Source organism: Leuresthes tenuis, unplaced genomic scaffold (genome assembly GCF_036924035.1).
Source record: "Leuresthes tenuis unplaced genomic scaffold, fLeuTen1.0.hap1 SCAF_14, whole genome shotgun sequence".
NCBI lineage: Eukaryota > Metazoa > Chordata > Actinopteri > Atheriniformes > Atherinopsidae > Leuresthes > Leuresthes tenuis.
The window spans coordinates 5,641,660-5,657,606 of record NW_027325368.1 but is presented as its reverse complement, the minus strand read 5'-3'; the positions used below and the strand labels follow the sequence as shown (position 1 = coordinate 5,657,606).

At 40.2% G+C, this 15,947-nt stretch overlaps 1 protein-coding gene across 1 annotated transcript in view; it reads left to right on the top strand.

Annotated features, from left to right (window-relative positions):
- Positions 1 to 14,583, top strand: part of LOC140268899 (contactin-associated protein-like 4) — a 133,793-nt gene extending 119,210 nt beyond the window's left edge. Inside the window, exons 20-24 of the mRNA XM_072363893.1 lie at positions 1,194 to 1,327; positions 3,616 to 3,703; positions 9,398 to 9,610; positions 11,785 to 11,856; positions 13,266 to 14,583. Coding sequence (XP_072219994.1) covers positions 1,194 to 1,327; positions 3,616 to 3,703; positions 9,398 to 9,610; positions 11,785 to 11,856; positions 13,266 to 13,462 — 704 coding nt within the window. The 3' untranslated portion in view covers positions 13,463 to 14,583. The remainder of the gene's footprint in view (positions 1 to 1,193; positions 1,328 to 3,615; positions 3,704 to 9,397; positions 9,611 to 11,784; positions 11,857 to 13,265) is intronic.
- Positions 14,584 to 15,947: the final 1,364 nt, after the last annotated feature.

Below are 15,947 nucleotides of genomic sequence, written 5' to 3'. Positions count from 1 at the left end.
GATTGTCTCATATAGCCAGAAAAATCCCACTTTGATAGCATTCAGTTGTCAAATTTGAAAAAAAAACCATAATATATGAGCCCACTCAAAATGATGACCAACATGCTTCCCTGATGCAAACATAACGAGGCTGCAGCACCATTCGAGACATGCAGCTGCAGCTCTCATTCGTAACGCTCCACAAACGCAGATTACACCCGGTTTAAGACCCTCCTTTTCACCTCTTCTCGTATTCGGTCCTCTACTTTCACTTTCCTGCACATTTTCATGAGAATCAGCTCTGTCCTCTCTCTGGATTCACCTTTCCTATCCACCACTTAATCCTCCCAGCCTTGCCTCTTAATAAGTTTAGCAACAAAGTTTTTTAAAAGAGCGTACTCTGGGTTTATCACCGAGGCTCGATGCAGCAGGAATAATAATTTGACGGTTTATTTGACCGCTCAGTGAAAATTTGTCTCACTTTGGCTTTTAAGAGTAGTACGAGCCACTTTGAATTCAGATTTTAAGCATCCAGGAGTCTGGAAGAGGCGCCTCTCTGCAGCACGAGGAGCAGTAAATGGATTTCTTTTCTACTTAATGACCCAAAGAAAGCTGATGGGAAGCAGAGCATTAAGGTTTGGTGCTGACCTCTTTAAATGAAGTGTCCAATTAAATCCCTGAGAGCTTTTTCTTGTCTGCCCTCAGATAGCTCAGTGCTTTTTACCTTTGGCAGCAAGTGCACCTCCTTAGCCTGAAAACAAGTGTTTCACTTAGTCTCTTTACTTAAGAATACATTAAGAGAGCAGCAGGAAGATGGAGGTCTTTAACAATTCCCTCACGTTTTCTGCAATGTTTTGATATAATTCATCATTCTTAACATTGCATTTGCTATAATTGTCCCTCTTTTTATAACTGGATACCTTCAGTACCTCACAGGCCTTTTGTTGAAGTCTCTGCTTAATATAATTGACTATTAGAGTTAGATTAGCTGTTATTGATAGGGAATTAGCGTTTATCCTCTCAATATAGCAATCTTAATTAATAGAGCAGGCTCATATTTGATGGATTAAATGTGTAATCTCACCATGTTGGCAAAGATTACGAAACACGGCAAACTTTTAAATGATGGTGATTGAAACTGAGATTCAGTTTCCTTCTTTTGGAGCTCTGACATGTGAAGCCCCGGTCTGAGAGTTTTGTGTCTGTTTGTGAAGATAAACTGGAGGTGAGATATAAGCTGGACAGCAGCAGAGACGCTGAGGTGTTGAGGAGCAGCGTGAAGAACCTGGCCAACGGACAGCTGCACTCGGTTATCATCGGGAGACAGACGGACTCTGTTTCTGTGCAGGTGACATCCAACACACAAAGCAGCACGTGAAGCCTTTTGGTGTCGAGTATTGACTCGCTCGCTCTGCAAAGCACCTTGTAGTATGAGCCACGATGTGGTGATGTTAAATATGCTTTGAGCTGCTGATGTTTCAGCCGTGCTGTTCATGTTTCTCATGATTTAGTTCAAAGTTCAGTTCATTTACCGTAAATACCGAACTATAAGCCGCTACTTTTTTCCCAGGCTTTGAGCGCCGCACACTTATAATACAGTGCAACTAATGTATGGTTTTTTTCTTATTTTTTTCATGCCACCAAAAACATTTTGCCTCCTAACATTAGACCGTTAAAATTAACGAATCGTTCAGTGTTCAAAAACTAAATCAAACACACTAAATTATTGTAAATCGGTCATTTGTATTCACCCTCCACATGGAAAACAAACAAAGAAATGCATATGATGCAGCTTTTAAAGGCAATCAATGACTTTTCCTGGTAGACTACAGTCTTTTTTTTTTACCAGCCTTGTTACAGGCACTGTTAGGGGAAAAAAAAGCATTTATGCCACGTATTTGTCCGTTATCGGTATGTATTTAAGTTAAAATCATCGGTGTTGCACTGTTCTGGGAAAAAAAGCATTTGCAGTATGTATTTGTTTATGTTATCACACACATTTAATTAAAGATTTAAAAATTCTCACGTGTAACATCTTTCTGTGTAAATATCTCATATTACAATGTGGATCCGGGGCTTATAATCCAGTGCGACAAGTACAAAATGTCAAAATGTATTTTCTTTTTTAAATTGGAGAGTGCAGCTTAAATTCAGTATAACTCTACAGTCGGGAATTTATGGTAAATTTCTAAGGTTAGAAGTAAGAATGAAAAATGAGCATTGCTACACTGGACCTTAAATTCTACCATACGTGCCCTTTCCTAATGACTTTTTTGATTGTCAAGGACTTGCAGATATTTTCTCACACTGGACAGATTCTTCAAGTCCACGTCTTTTCAAATTAGAATTTAGAAGACATAATCTTTTACAGACAGTGCGTAAACTTCCCCTACAACATAATCATAAGCATAAGAGACATCTGATGAGCTCCTTTCACCCTCACTTGCCATTTTAGAGCAGGACGTTACTGCCGAGCGCTGCTGGTTTGCAATGCATCGTGGGTAATCTAGTGTGAAGTAGGTGTAGCGTCGGGCTGTGACCTCACATAATCTGAATGAGTTCACATTCATCGTGAGTGCGTAAAATGATTTGTATCAGAGGTTTGCAGAACCTTGAAATATTAACCCTTTTTTTTTTAATCCTGCCCTGTCTGGGCAACACTTTCACACTCTTAAGTTTCGGATACAAACGCTGAACTCTTTATGTTTCCTTGACTAAAAATCTGCTCAGCTGTGATATGAACGTCTGAATATTCGAGTAAAATAAGCTCCAAATGCATTCTCCCTACAGGAGGAATAAGGTTTGCCTGCCCACACCAGCCGTGAAGCTGCACACATCTCAGTTGATATGACCTGAACCAACTTTGTGCGCTTCTTAGCATGCAGATTTATGCGCTCTGTGTTGGCGTTTGTTGCCGTAAAGCCACAGCTGCTGATGGCGTGCCGCTACGGTGTGCAGCCGATGTGTAAACAAGGTGTAAAGCTTCTGTACTGTCTTCAAATAAGGGGCAGATCTTAAGGACAAACAAGATAACACGTGTAAATCCACACATAAGCAGTCCCTGCGCGTGCTTTGGTACAGTATTATGATATTACTCTTTGTAGTAAAGCCCTCGTCAGCACTTTAGTGTCACCTCAGCTACGGCAGCGGGGATTCTGCGCATCGAGACAACCGCAGATGAAATATGAAGCATCTTAATCGTATCTGGATCTACAGAATGGCCTATCTTGTTAATGGCCTCAGATGACACACGAGGTGAAACTTATCTAAGCTGGAGCCAGCAGACAGAATGTCTGTATAATTATAAACACAAAGAGATAAATAAGAAGGTGACCTCGACTCACATGGGTGCAGCCTCCTGATTCACTGTGCTGCGAGGGTCTAGTGAAATACGAGATGTATCTCATCTTATCAGTTTCTATCATACTGAGCGGTTGGGTTTTTACAGTAGGAGGCATGAAATGACGGTTTAGTCTGGAGAAAGCTATCCCCACAGCTTTTTTACAACAATGCATTTGCTTCAGCATGTTTTGGTCGTCAAAACTAACCTTTAGTGCGTCCTTTATGTCTTGGAGTTGTTTTTAATTTGTCCACTTGAGATAAAACTCTGCATAAAACTCGTTCTTCCTCTTTCAGATCGACCAGAATGGCAGAGAAGAGTTCAACCTCACGTCTGAAGGAGAATTCAGCAGCGTCAAGTCGCTGGTTTTGGGCAGAGTGCACGGTAAGTACGTGCACTAAAAGCAGAGACGAAGCCTTTTTATTTCAGTTAAAAAGCACCCAAGCTCATTTGAATAACAACTCTGAGGTTTTTGGCTTCAATTTACATTCAGCTTAGCGAAGCTCAAATAAATAAACATAGTTATTATCACCAGGACTGATTATTCAAATTAAATTAGGGGAAAATGTAAATGCAGCAACATGGATCCACCCACATTGGTTATGTTATATTTAAATTTAAGTTTCTAAAGTCTCCCTGCAGTAATTAAACTGACTTCATGTTAACTCTGGGATCTTGTGTTGCATTTTTTTGTGTTTGATTAAATGTAATGTTGGACAGCTACAAAACACAAGTGGCCTGACATAATTAGTTAGTGGAGAATGTTGTAATAGTCCTTTAGTGACAAAGACTGATTGCACAACCATTATAAACGTCTAAAGTTTATGGTCGGAGGCATGATAGCTTCAGGTCTGTCCTTCCTATTCACATAATATAACGAGAGAGAATTGTTGAATTAACATACAGGAAAAGGTTTTTTTCAATTGATAATAAAAACTGTATTAATTATCGACCTTAATAATGAGTCAGTCAACAAAGATGTTGTTGATCCAGGTGTAAAAACTCACTGCTGTTCAGTGCCCTCCCTTTGGGTATCCATCTCCATCACACTCAGACCCCTCCAAGACATTTTTATCAACATAGATGGACAAAGGTACAGTCGTCTGGAGCTGATGCTACGCATTGATTGAATGCTGATTGGTTGAAAGTTAGCTGGAGCCACCCAGAGTAAAGGCAACAACTAATCATAACCAAGAGGACAAAGCACCAAAAACCATAAAAAGCCTTGAGCCAGCTAGAGTTGGGGAAAAAAGCAGATCTTTATCTGGTTTGACTTCAGTCTTTGCCACAGCGAAGCAAAGCTAAAGGACCAACAACAGCCCAAACACAACTAAGAGCTCAGATTACTTCACATATTCATAAGACTGCCCCCTGGTGGCGGCATCTAAACATGCGTTTGCACCAACGGGGACGGTACAGAGATCTATGTTCGCGTCCTCACTCTGCAACCCTCAGATAATAGTACAAGTAGAAGTTTTAATAGTACAGGTTTGTGTTTACTGACAGAACCTGGTTCTGCGCCAGGAACCATCAGGGATGGATATGTGCCATATTTATGACAGTTATAATGTAATGTAGAGTTTTTACCTGAGCCTTATTGTGTGTTTGTGTTGCAGTTAAACAAAACTGTGTTACACGAACATATATTTTCATTAGAATAAACACTTTTATTGTCTTTAATGTAGTGACATTAAAGGTATTTCCAGTATTTCACATTTTTATCATTGAGGCTGGCAGTAACACCAGAAATACAGAGGGCATACAGCAATACAGAACTATGAGTAACGTCTTTTATAACCATGCTTCAAGTCAGTTGGGTTTTGATTTAGCACACTCCAAGCACAGATTTTATACCTGGAAAAAAAATGAAATCACCTTCTACGAGCTCCTGCATCTCCTCCTGGACAGGGGCTGGTACTGTGTTGAGGGGAGACGGTAATTGGCTGTGTCATGACTTATTCATGTTCTCACTGAGCGGTTCCATGAAATGGGGATTGAGATATGAGCTGTTAATAACATGAGGGGCTGAAAAGCTGCAGGCTGAGGTTACAGCAGCTCCCTGTCATCTCAACAGGCACCACACAGGCTATTAATAGTAAACCACGAGTCAACTTTTTGTAATACAATAAATGATCCAGGGAAAATCTTAAAGTGGCATATTATCCATTATTTTAGAAAAGGTTAATGTATCTATTTGAATATGCATTTTTGTGGGAATTACTTATTTAAAAGTGAATTTTCGGCCAGTTTCTCTCTTTCAATTCTGAGGTTTTACAGATAAGAGCATTAAAAAAAATCAACCTAACTGCTTCCACGGGGATTTAGAGGGTAAGTATCAGCCAAATTCAGGTGTGTTAACACGATGCCAAGGAGGAAAGACATCAGCAATGATCTTAGAGAAGCAACTGTTGCTGCCCATCAGTCTGGGAAGGGTTATAAGGCCATTTCCAAACTATCTGGAGTCCATCATTCTACAGAGAGAAAGATTATTCACAAGTGGAAAACATTCAGGACAGCTGTCAATCTTCCCAGGAGTGGACGTCCCAGCAAGTTCACCCCAAGGTGAAGAAGCCCAGAGCTACATCTCAGACTCTACAGGCCTCAGTTAGCATGTTAAAGGTCATGACAGCACAGTTAGAAAAAGACTGAACAAGGATGGCTTGTTTGGAAGGGCTGCAGGAGAAAGCCTCTTCTCTCTAAAAAGAACATGGCAGCACAGCTTAGGTTTGCAAAGCTGCATCTGAACAAAGCTCAAGACTTCTGGAACAATGTCCTTTGGACAGACCAGAGCAAAGTGGAGATGTTTGGTCATAATGCACAGCAGCACGTTTGGAGGAAACCAAACACAGCATATCAGCACAAACACCTCATACCAGCTGTCAAGCACGGTGGTGGAGGGCTGATGATCTGGGCTGGTTCTGCAGCCACAGGACCTGGGCACCTTGCAGTCATTGAGTCCTCCATGAACTCCTCTGGATACCAAAGTATTCTAGAGTCAAATGTGAGGCCATCTGTCCCACAGCTAAAGCTGGGCTGAAACTGGCTCATCAACAGGACAAAGATCCCAAACACAGCAGCAGATCTACAGCAGAATGTGTGAAAAAGAAAAGAATCAAGGTGTTGCAATGGTCCAGTCAGAGTCCAGACCTCAGCCTGACTGAAATGCTGTGGTGGGACCTTAAGAGAGCTGTGCAGAAACCAATGCTGCAAACCTCAATGAGCTGAAGCAACACTGGAAGGAAGAGTGGGCCAAGATTCCTCCAGAACCATGAGAGAGACTGATAACGTCACACAGGAAACCATTACGTCATCTTTCTGCTGCTGAAGGTGGTTCTACAAGCTGTTTGGATCACGGGGTTCACTTAGTTTTTTGCCCATTTCTTCTGGTTTCTGTTAAATAAATGTGTATATAAAATGTGAGGCTTTTGTTAATCTGAGGTTTTATTTACCTAATTTTTATACCTCATAATGACTTTGGTAAGGGTGTTTTTAGGCTGTAAATCCTTTTAAGATCCTTTGTCTTGTCTGAAATAACGCTGCAGTATGTTTCATGTTGTGTTTTAACCCCGTCATGTCCGTATGTGACCTGTCATCCCCTCAGAGGAGGCAGAGAGTCAGATCAGCATCAGAAAAGCAGAAGCTAAGTGGACTTTCTGTCGTTTTCTCCAAACCCCAACATCCATCAGTCTAACTAATGGACCCCGAAGGAATACAGAGAGACAGAGACCTGATGTAGTCGGAGTGTATCAGCTGAAAGCAGCTTACAGGCTGCAGTAATGTTTCCTGCTGCTCTCATCAACACGCAGATGTGTCCTGGTGAAACCACAGTCACCTCTCAGTCATCTGATCAGACACTGATGCAGCTGCTTACGGCGGTAATGTCGGCTTTCACAGCTGCTGTTTACGCTGCCGCGAACAAGTGCAGATGAATGATGAAGGGATGGAAGTCAGCAGAATGAATAGATAGACGTGGGGAGAGCGCATATGTCTCATGGAGTGATGGATGCAGACAATAAACCTGGAGATTTGACAGTTTGTCTGCTGCATTAACCTGTCTGTCCCTGCCAGGATTGAATGGGCCAAATAACTCTACTGGTTAGAGGACCCAGCCTCCAGGATCCGTTAGTCACCCAGATGGTTATCAAGGGTTTAAGTTGTTTCAGCTGTGCTCTGGAGAGGGTTTTGCAAAATAAAAATCTCTTGAGGCCATAAAATCTGTTTATTTCTTACTTATGATGGCGTCAACACTGCTTTAGATATGTTGAGTTCAGTTTTATAATCACGCTGTGATTTTATTGGACGGTTATCTTGCTGGTGGTGTGGCTACCCAATGGCAGCTTGTCAAGTCCCTTTTATCTATGTTGTACACATTTAAAAGTAGCCAAGTTGACCAAAGTGTTAGCTGATAGGATAGAATAGGCTCCACCCCCCTGCGACCCTAATTTGGGATAAACAGGTGTGGAAAAAAAAGGATGGATGGAATATTTTGCTATTTTCTGTCACTGAAAGAGAGAAAGCAAAGCGTGATGACATCATGAATATGCTAATTAACGTGACTCGTTCTGGTCATCAAATTCAAGATGAGCTAATATTTTTATCATTAAAACCTCACGACTCTTGATATGTTTTCTATGATCTATTGTGAGTAAAATATCAGTTTATATCACTGCAAATCTTTGTATTCTACTGTATTTTTCTTTTATATTTAACACAACATCCCAAGTTTTGGGGGAATTGATGTCGTGCCTTTGTGGGCCATAAAAAAACAAAAACAATAGAGAAATAAACATGTATTAAAGATGGATAATCGGGAAGCATTTTGGTTTATTTTCTTATTCAAATGACTTCTCCATCGTCCCAAATAGTGCTTAAAGATCATGGAGGATTAAAAAATTAAAGAATTCTCCCTCTGAGATATTTTAAAGAAACTCATAAAACGTCTTTTAAATGAAGCAATTATAGATGGAAATCTTAGATGAGAAGCCATGTCTAATGACATTTCTGTTGAATTAATCACTGAAAATTTAAGTCTTCTTTTTGGTTTAAACAATTCAACTGAAATCAGTTGTAATAAATCTAAAATGTCCTCTCAGCAGACGATTCAATTTCTGACAAATGTTGAATACCAATAAATATGTTTCTCCTTTCAGCTCAATTCAACTGAAAGGCACTTCGGAGATAAAGACCAATTCAATCCAATCAAATCCAATTCATATAGAGCCACTTTTCAACAAAAGCTGCCGAGTTAAGGAAACAACGTATTTTTTCTTCTTTTTCATTTGTTCCTGAGTACGAGGCGACGGAAAAGGAACCCGTTGTGTTCATAATTCTGAGTTATAACCCATAAATTTAATGTTTCTGTAGCTTATAAACTGTAATAAAGCTGGATGTTAAAAAAGTGTTTAAGTAGAAATTTATCTATAAGGGCGTAAAAGTGGATTTCGTGGTTGTTCTGGTCTTCGATCAGCCTAAAAGAACACGTCCCCCCTCTGTTCATTGAACTCCTCTGGCTGCCCTTAGCATCAGATCCAAGTCCCTGATGTTAGCTACAAAGAGCTTAATGGAACGGCTCCCATCTACTTGAATGCTCTTGCAAAGGCTTCTGTCCCAACTGGGTCCCTCCGGTGGTCCCAGGATTGTCGTCTAGCAGCTCCTTCACCACGCCTAAGACAATCCAAACTCTGTTCATGTGTCGTCCCACGATGGTGGAATGACCTACCGAGCGCTACCAGAACAGGGGCGTCCCTGTCTATCTTCAAGAAGCTCCTGAAAACCCAGCTCTTCGGAGAGCATCTCCTATCCCAGCACTTACCTTTCACTTACCTACCCCCTCTATCTCTGCACTTTATCTTTCTGCACTTCCTTCTATGCCTGCACCCTATCTCTACTCTGTCCCCTCTGACAGAGTCGGACTATCGGGTTCCTTCTATGTAGCTTATTGTTAGCTTTTATATAGCTTGTTATAGCGTCATTTGTACGTCGCTTTGGATAAAAGTGTCTGCTAAATACATAAACATAAACATTGTTACGAGAGCTTCTAGCTTTGCTAAAAACCCTTAAATCTCTCTTTATTCTCAGAGACCGATGGTCTGGATCCGGCCCTGGCCCGGGTCGGCTCCCTTGGTTTCACCGGCTGCCTGTCGGTGGTTCAGTTCAACGCCATCAGCCCTCTGAAAGCTGCTCTGCTGCACCCGGGCAGCGTCCACGTCTCCGGACCCCTGCTACAGTCCAACTGCGGCTCTGCGGCTTCAGCCAATCCCGACGCAGCTGAGAACACGCACCACCTGTCAGGTGAGGCGACCAGCTCAGCACAGCTGGTTATTAACGGCTTTGTTTTTATGAGCTGGGGAGTTTATTGTGTGCGCGGAGGGTGAGGTTCATCCTCTGGTTTACGATGTCCTCCTATCATGGTGTATGGTTTCATACACTCTATAAAGTGAAGATTTTTTTATTATCTTTTAACTGTGCAATCAAGTTTGTTGTCACTGGTGCTGGTTTGTGTTGAGCTTCCAGTATTCTCCTCTGACTAATAATCAAGGCAAAGCTTTAAACTTGACCGCTTACCCAGGGATCCATAACTCTTCATCACCATATTTGTGTCAAAATCTAGTTTCATGGTTTATTTCCTGGATTTCACTTCACTTTTATTATGTTTACAGCTACTATGTTAGATACTGAAATGGTGAAAACACTCATTTTGTTCTATTTCGAGCTTATTTTAGCAGAAAGCTGTGACTAAAAGAAATGCGTTCCTCGCTCTGTAAGACATAAAGGTTTATGTCTTCGGAAAACAGGTGTAGACATCTTTAAACACATGAACTGATGATGATAAATTCCTTTTTTAATGTTATTTGTTAGAATATGTGACGCTTCCCTTTGCTGTTCCAAAAAATGAATCATTTAAATATAAATTATGTCTTTAAAAGGGTCTCATACACTGTCTCGCACGCAGAAATCCTTCCTTCAGAGTTAAAATATTCAAGGACTTGCTGTGATAGTCTGCTGGGCGCGTTACAGTTCGGATGTCGCTCCTGAACACTGGTGGGAGGTGGATGGTGGTCAGTATTTGCTTTTTTTAGCCTCAGGCCACTTATTTCACAAATAAAAGAAAGGAAGACCTTTTTTTTTCTTGTACTAGAAATCATTTTCTGGCGTTTTTGCTCCTTTCAATCACAGACGGTGTTAAAGTTCACAGCAGATGAGTAATGTATTAATATTTGCTGAGAAAACTCATGGAAAATTGTGTTATTTGTGTAAAAAATGTGTAATTTATATCCACAATCTTTTCTGAGCCTTTGTTTTTTTGTTTGTTTGTGAAGGTAGTTTGTTGGTAATTGGGCTACTAAATTTAGATATCAGCATCTTAGAGTGTATACAAGTTCCTTTTGTTCCTCTTTGCCTCTGTGCACATGTATTCTCGGTGGGAGCAGCCGTTTAATGCTGTATTATGAGCTCATTAAGTGTGTACACAGTGTTGAGAAGGCGAATGACAATGTGTCTGATAAGATAATTAATTTGGACCACAGAAGGGAGTTTCCACTGGCATTTCTTTCCCTCTCTCTTGTAATCATCCAGTTTTATGTTGCTTTAAACAAGTCCTTTGTGTCTCCAAAGGTCTTTATTTGTCTCATCTTACATTACTTTGAATAAAATCATATCACGTTAATCATATTTACTCCATTTTGATCTCACTGTCTTTCATCTGAATTTCGGGGTTTTACATAGAAAAAAAGCTCTTATGTCCATTTATGGAGAAAAAGGGTTTGATTCTAGACTTTAACTTATTGTTTATTTTGTATGTTGAATTGATTGGACAGTAAAGTCCACCTCTGTCAACATAAAAAAAAAGCTTAGGATGGGATTGTGCGATCAGCTCAAGCAGAGCCAACATTATTTATTATTTATTATATCACTTTATCCCTCACTTGCTAAGAACATGCCCTGATACAAGAGGTTTGGCTACGCAGATGGTCCTAAATTAATAAAAGGCCAGCGTCTGAAGACCATTGAGAGCCTTAAAAAAACAATGAAAGAATCTTAAAATCGATTCGCTGGTGTGGTTTGATTTTAAATAGACAAACAGACACAACGCAGTGCTTCGCTCACCTTCTATTTCTCAAAGTAGGAGCCGTTTTACTCAATAAAGTTGGGCGTAGGCATCAGAAACACTGTTTGTTTGCAACATATCTTCATCTGTGTGCAACACAGGAATTCTGACTCCTTTATACATTTGAAAAGTTCGTTGTGACACCATTGATGTTCAAAATACTACTGACCTGTGACCAAATCCTTTTATTGGGCAATGAAAAGACCTTAAATGTTCCTCTTAGTCTGCTTTTCTGCTCTGGGCTCTTCTTCTATGTTTTTTGCATGATTAAATCCTGCTTTTTCAGGGTGGTTTCATGACTTTTTTGTGTGTTTTTCTTCTTTTCCTTCCTCTGTATTTCTTTCTTTCCCTGATGTAGACCAGTCTGGTTCGATGGGTTCAGGTCAACCTTTAGTCAATGCCATGAAGACTGATTCGGCTCTGATTGGAGGTACTATTTTATCATGTTTCACTTTGTTTCCACTGAATTTCTCTTAAGTGAGTCATAGATTACATTCAATATCTCATCAGCAAGAGAGCTTCTGTAACAGTGAGATGGTGAGGATAATCCATCAGAGGTTCCTTTTAATTTTTCTTTGTCTCAGATTCATATAAAGCGAAGATTGAAATTGTTCTATAAAATGGAGTTGAGTCATTTAAAATTGCCTAAATCTTTGTGACTTTGTGTCTCAGCACACAAAAGACGGCAAAACTAATTAAAGCTCTGCTGAAACGACCGGCTGATGGAGAAACTTTCTCTCTGTTATCTTCAAACATGTCAAAGTTTTAAAACCAAATTCACATCATGACAAATTGATTTCAGCTGTATTTTGGAATTCCAATTAGATAAAACTGTTCATGAATAAAGAAATGAACAGAACAGAGGAATCCAGCTGAGTCTGAATGTGTGAAATTCTTAACACTGTGTGCTGAAGTTAGATTAGTGGAAGAGGCAGACCGAAGGGGGAAAGACTGTGACCACCGTGACAGATTCACAGGGAAATGAAGTGAGCCCACACTGCCAGGCATTATACGATGACCTCTCTGTTACCGCAGCACTCATCATTACCAGCGTTTCTATAAGCAGGTTACTGATTTAGTGCAAGTATTTTCTTTCGTTTCCATCCTCTTTATCATGACAACATGCAGAGATTTAGTGGAGCAGTTGATCAAATACAGATAAATGTACACACAATAGAATACGTTTTACTGCTGAAAGCTTTGACAATTTAAGATGAGATGAGGGAAGGATAAAGTAAAGCAAAGGATCAAGGAAAGGAAAAGATGGGTAAAATAAAGAGAATGTTGAAGATAAAGGAAAGGTAAAAGATAAAAGAAAGGAAAACAAAACAAAAAAATCAAGGAAAGGATAAAGTAAAGGAAAGATAAAAGAAAGGAAAGGTGAAAGAAAGGAAAAGAAAGGGGAAAGGAAAGGTAAAAGATAAAAGAAAGGAAAACAAAACAAAAAATCAAGAAAAGGATAAAGTAAAGGAAAGATAAAAGAAAGAAAAGAGGAAAGGAAAGGTGAAAGAAAGGAAAAGAAAAGGATAAAGGGAAAGGAAAGATAGAGGAAAAGAAGATAAAATAAAGGTAAAGGATCAAGGAAAGGAAAGATAAAGAAAGGGAAAGGACCATTACTTCCAATGTTCTGGTGAGTCAACGCTTTACAAATAAACTCTTCTGTTATTTATAGGTTTGAAGGTCATATTTCTGAAACTAATTATCATTTCAGGAAGAAGTATTTTGTGTTTCTGCTGACATTCACTGAACATTATTTTGCACCCATAATCTAAATTAATCCTGTTTATTTAAATTACCTCAACTGTAGCATGTGAACACATCATGCGCTCTGCTTTCCAGGTGTTATAGCTGTTGGCATCTTTGTGATTGTGACCGGCCTGGCAGTAACTGCCAGATTCCTCTACCGGAGAAAAGAGACGTATCAAAACCAAGAAGTGAAGGGAGTCGATCAGGACGACAGCCAGGATTTCCATTACAACGACCAGGCCGAGTCCCAGAGCGCCTCCAGGGAAAAGCCAAAAGAGTTTTTCATGTAACGGGAGATCTGGTGAGCTGCTGCTTGTCTGAGAGGAGGCTGCTCGCGCCTCAGGACTTCACACTGCACTACGAGCCACTCTCACATCTCGATGGACGCTCCGGGCAAAACCCAAAAAAGGAACAGTGCTCACAGTTTCGTGTTTTTTCTGTATATCCTGATTCAAACAGGCTCTGAAAGGCGTTCAGAGCCCCGTTTCAACCACTGTAAATATGAAATATGTCAGAGTATCGTCACTGTCTTTGTGAACGGTTGTTTTATGGGTTGATTTAACATGACTTCTTTATTCCAGTGAGTCGGCGTGTTTGGTGTTATTTGGCTGACGACACTTTTCTATGAGGAATGAACGAATGTTTGCTGAATATGAAGGTGAATGTTTTGCTTTTACTTCCATCAGAGCGTAAAGTGTAAAGCCTTTTTGTTATATGTGCAGCTTTGGAGGAAGAACATCATGCACTTTTAGTTTAAGTCCATATTAAAACATGGAAAAGACTATTTAGGCTTCATGAAAACTACAAATAAGTGTAAATAGCAGCCTCATAATGAGGCTCTCAGCTGCAGAGGGGTGTACGATAAAGTGGGATTAATGGGCCACTCATAGGTGTGTTTAGCCTAAAACCTTTCTTTTAACCTTGCTATATCACCAAGGTTAACTTATTCTGAACACATATCCTGCTCCTGCAAAGGTTATGTTCAGAGTTTTTTGTGAAAAGTGAGAAAACTTCAACAGTTTCTTTTCCAGATAGAAAACCTGGACAAAAAAAAAGAGACTAAAAGACATGTAATTGGTTTAAAATTGAGTTTTGATGTCAGAATACTCTTCCCGGACACAACCCCATGACTCATGTGCTCATGCAGGCAGATAAAACCTGTAATTACGAAGAATATGGAGCATCTGGTGGTCGTGAAAATGGAAAAATGGAATTCTTGAGAACTCCGGCTTCCTCCCACCTTCCAAAAACATGCATGTTGGGTTAATTGGTGACTCTAAATTGTCCTTAGGAGTGAGTGTGTGTGGTCGTTTGTCTCTGTGTGGCCCTGTGATGGACTGGCGACCTGTCCAGGGTGTACCCCGCCTTTCGCCCAATGACTGCTGGGATAGGCTCCAGCCCCCCCCACCCCCCACCCCCCCCCCCCCCCGCGACCCGACTGACAGATTGACGGTATAGAAAATGGATGGAATTCTTGAGGATGACGGTGAAATTGTTAGAGGAAAAAAAAGTTTTATCCCTAATTGTGATCATTGCCTAAACCTAACCAAGTGATGCTATTGCCTAAACCCAACCGGGAAGTGACTGAATTTCATTGTAACGTGTTGTGTTTACATTTAACCAACCATATGAGCACTTTACAGGACTCCATTAGTGGTCATACTTCAGAGTGAGAACGAACAACCCACACGAATCCGCCGTGATTCAACCACTGAAACGTCAACATGTAGCCTTTTGAGCTGATGAAATGTTAATGGTAATTTCCTATAGATTTGTCAATATTACATCTGTTTAACCTTAACCAAAAATAAAACCTTTTGAACAGAACTTAGTGCTCAGTTAGCGATGAATGTTTGCATCAAAACCTGGAGTTGGAACCTGGAAAACTGCATGTATTCTCCAGGAACATCTAAGGTTCAAGTCCAGTCCACTTTACATTGCTAATACTGTTCTGATCCCACACTGATACTTCTATAAGTTCCTCAGATCCTTCGTTAGGAGACGGTGTCACAGCTTAGTGAACATCTTAAGTATGAAATTAAACCATAATTATCCTTCCTGCATTGATTATCGAGTGAGTGAACAGATTATACTAATCAACGCTTGATTCTACCTGACAGTATGTGTCACTCCTGAGAAAATGGCTCCACCTCACTGCACTTTGTCCTTTTTTTACTTTGAAGCCGTATTTTATGTTTTTTTTGTAACATTTACAATAGCTGTACAAATGCCTGTTGAGCTGGATCTGTTTGGGCATTTCTTCCTGCAGCTCATCCTGTTTTCCAAACATTTGACTCGACACACGTCAGGATAGGAAAAGAAAATCAGGCAGTAAATGAGCTGCCAGACAACACCAAGACACCCAGAATACTAAGTAATGGGATGTGGGCTTTTTGCAGAACTCTACTGTACATCCATTTTAGTCATGGTAGTAGGTTAGTACCAGGTGAGCTCTTCAAACTGAATATGCTATGCTTGGAAACCTCCAAATGAACAGTTTTGCTTGTGTTTTTGTAAAAAATACTGAGATCCAGTGCAATGGGAAGAGTTTGATGGAAACATTCTGTGTTTTTTTTAACTCGGCACATGAATCAAACGTTTTTCTGAGGGATTTTCCTCCAGCGTTACTGTTGAAACACATACCTTTCTGCTAGTATCAAGTGGCATCTTCAAAGTGTCTTCAATCATGCAGATGAGCACCGAACGTGTCCTGCAGCTGTTTTGGAATTTTTATACAGTGAGGATTTATTTTCCACATAATACTTTGTTTTTCTT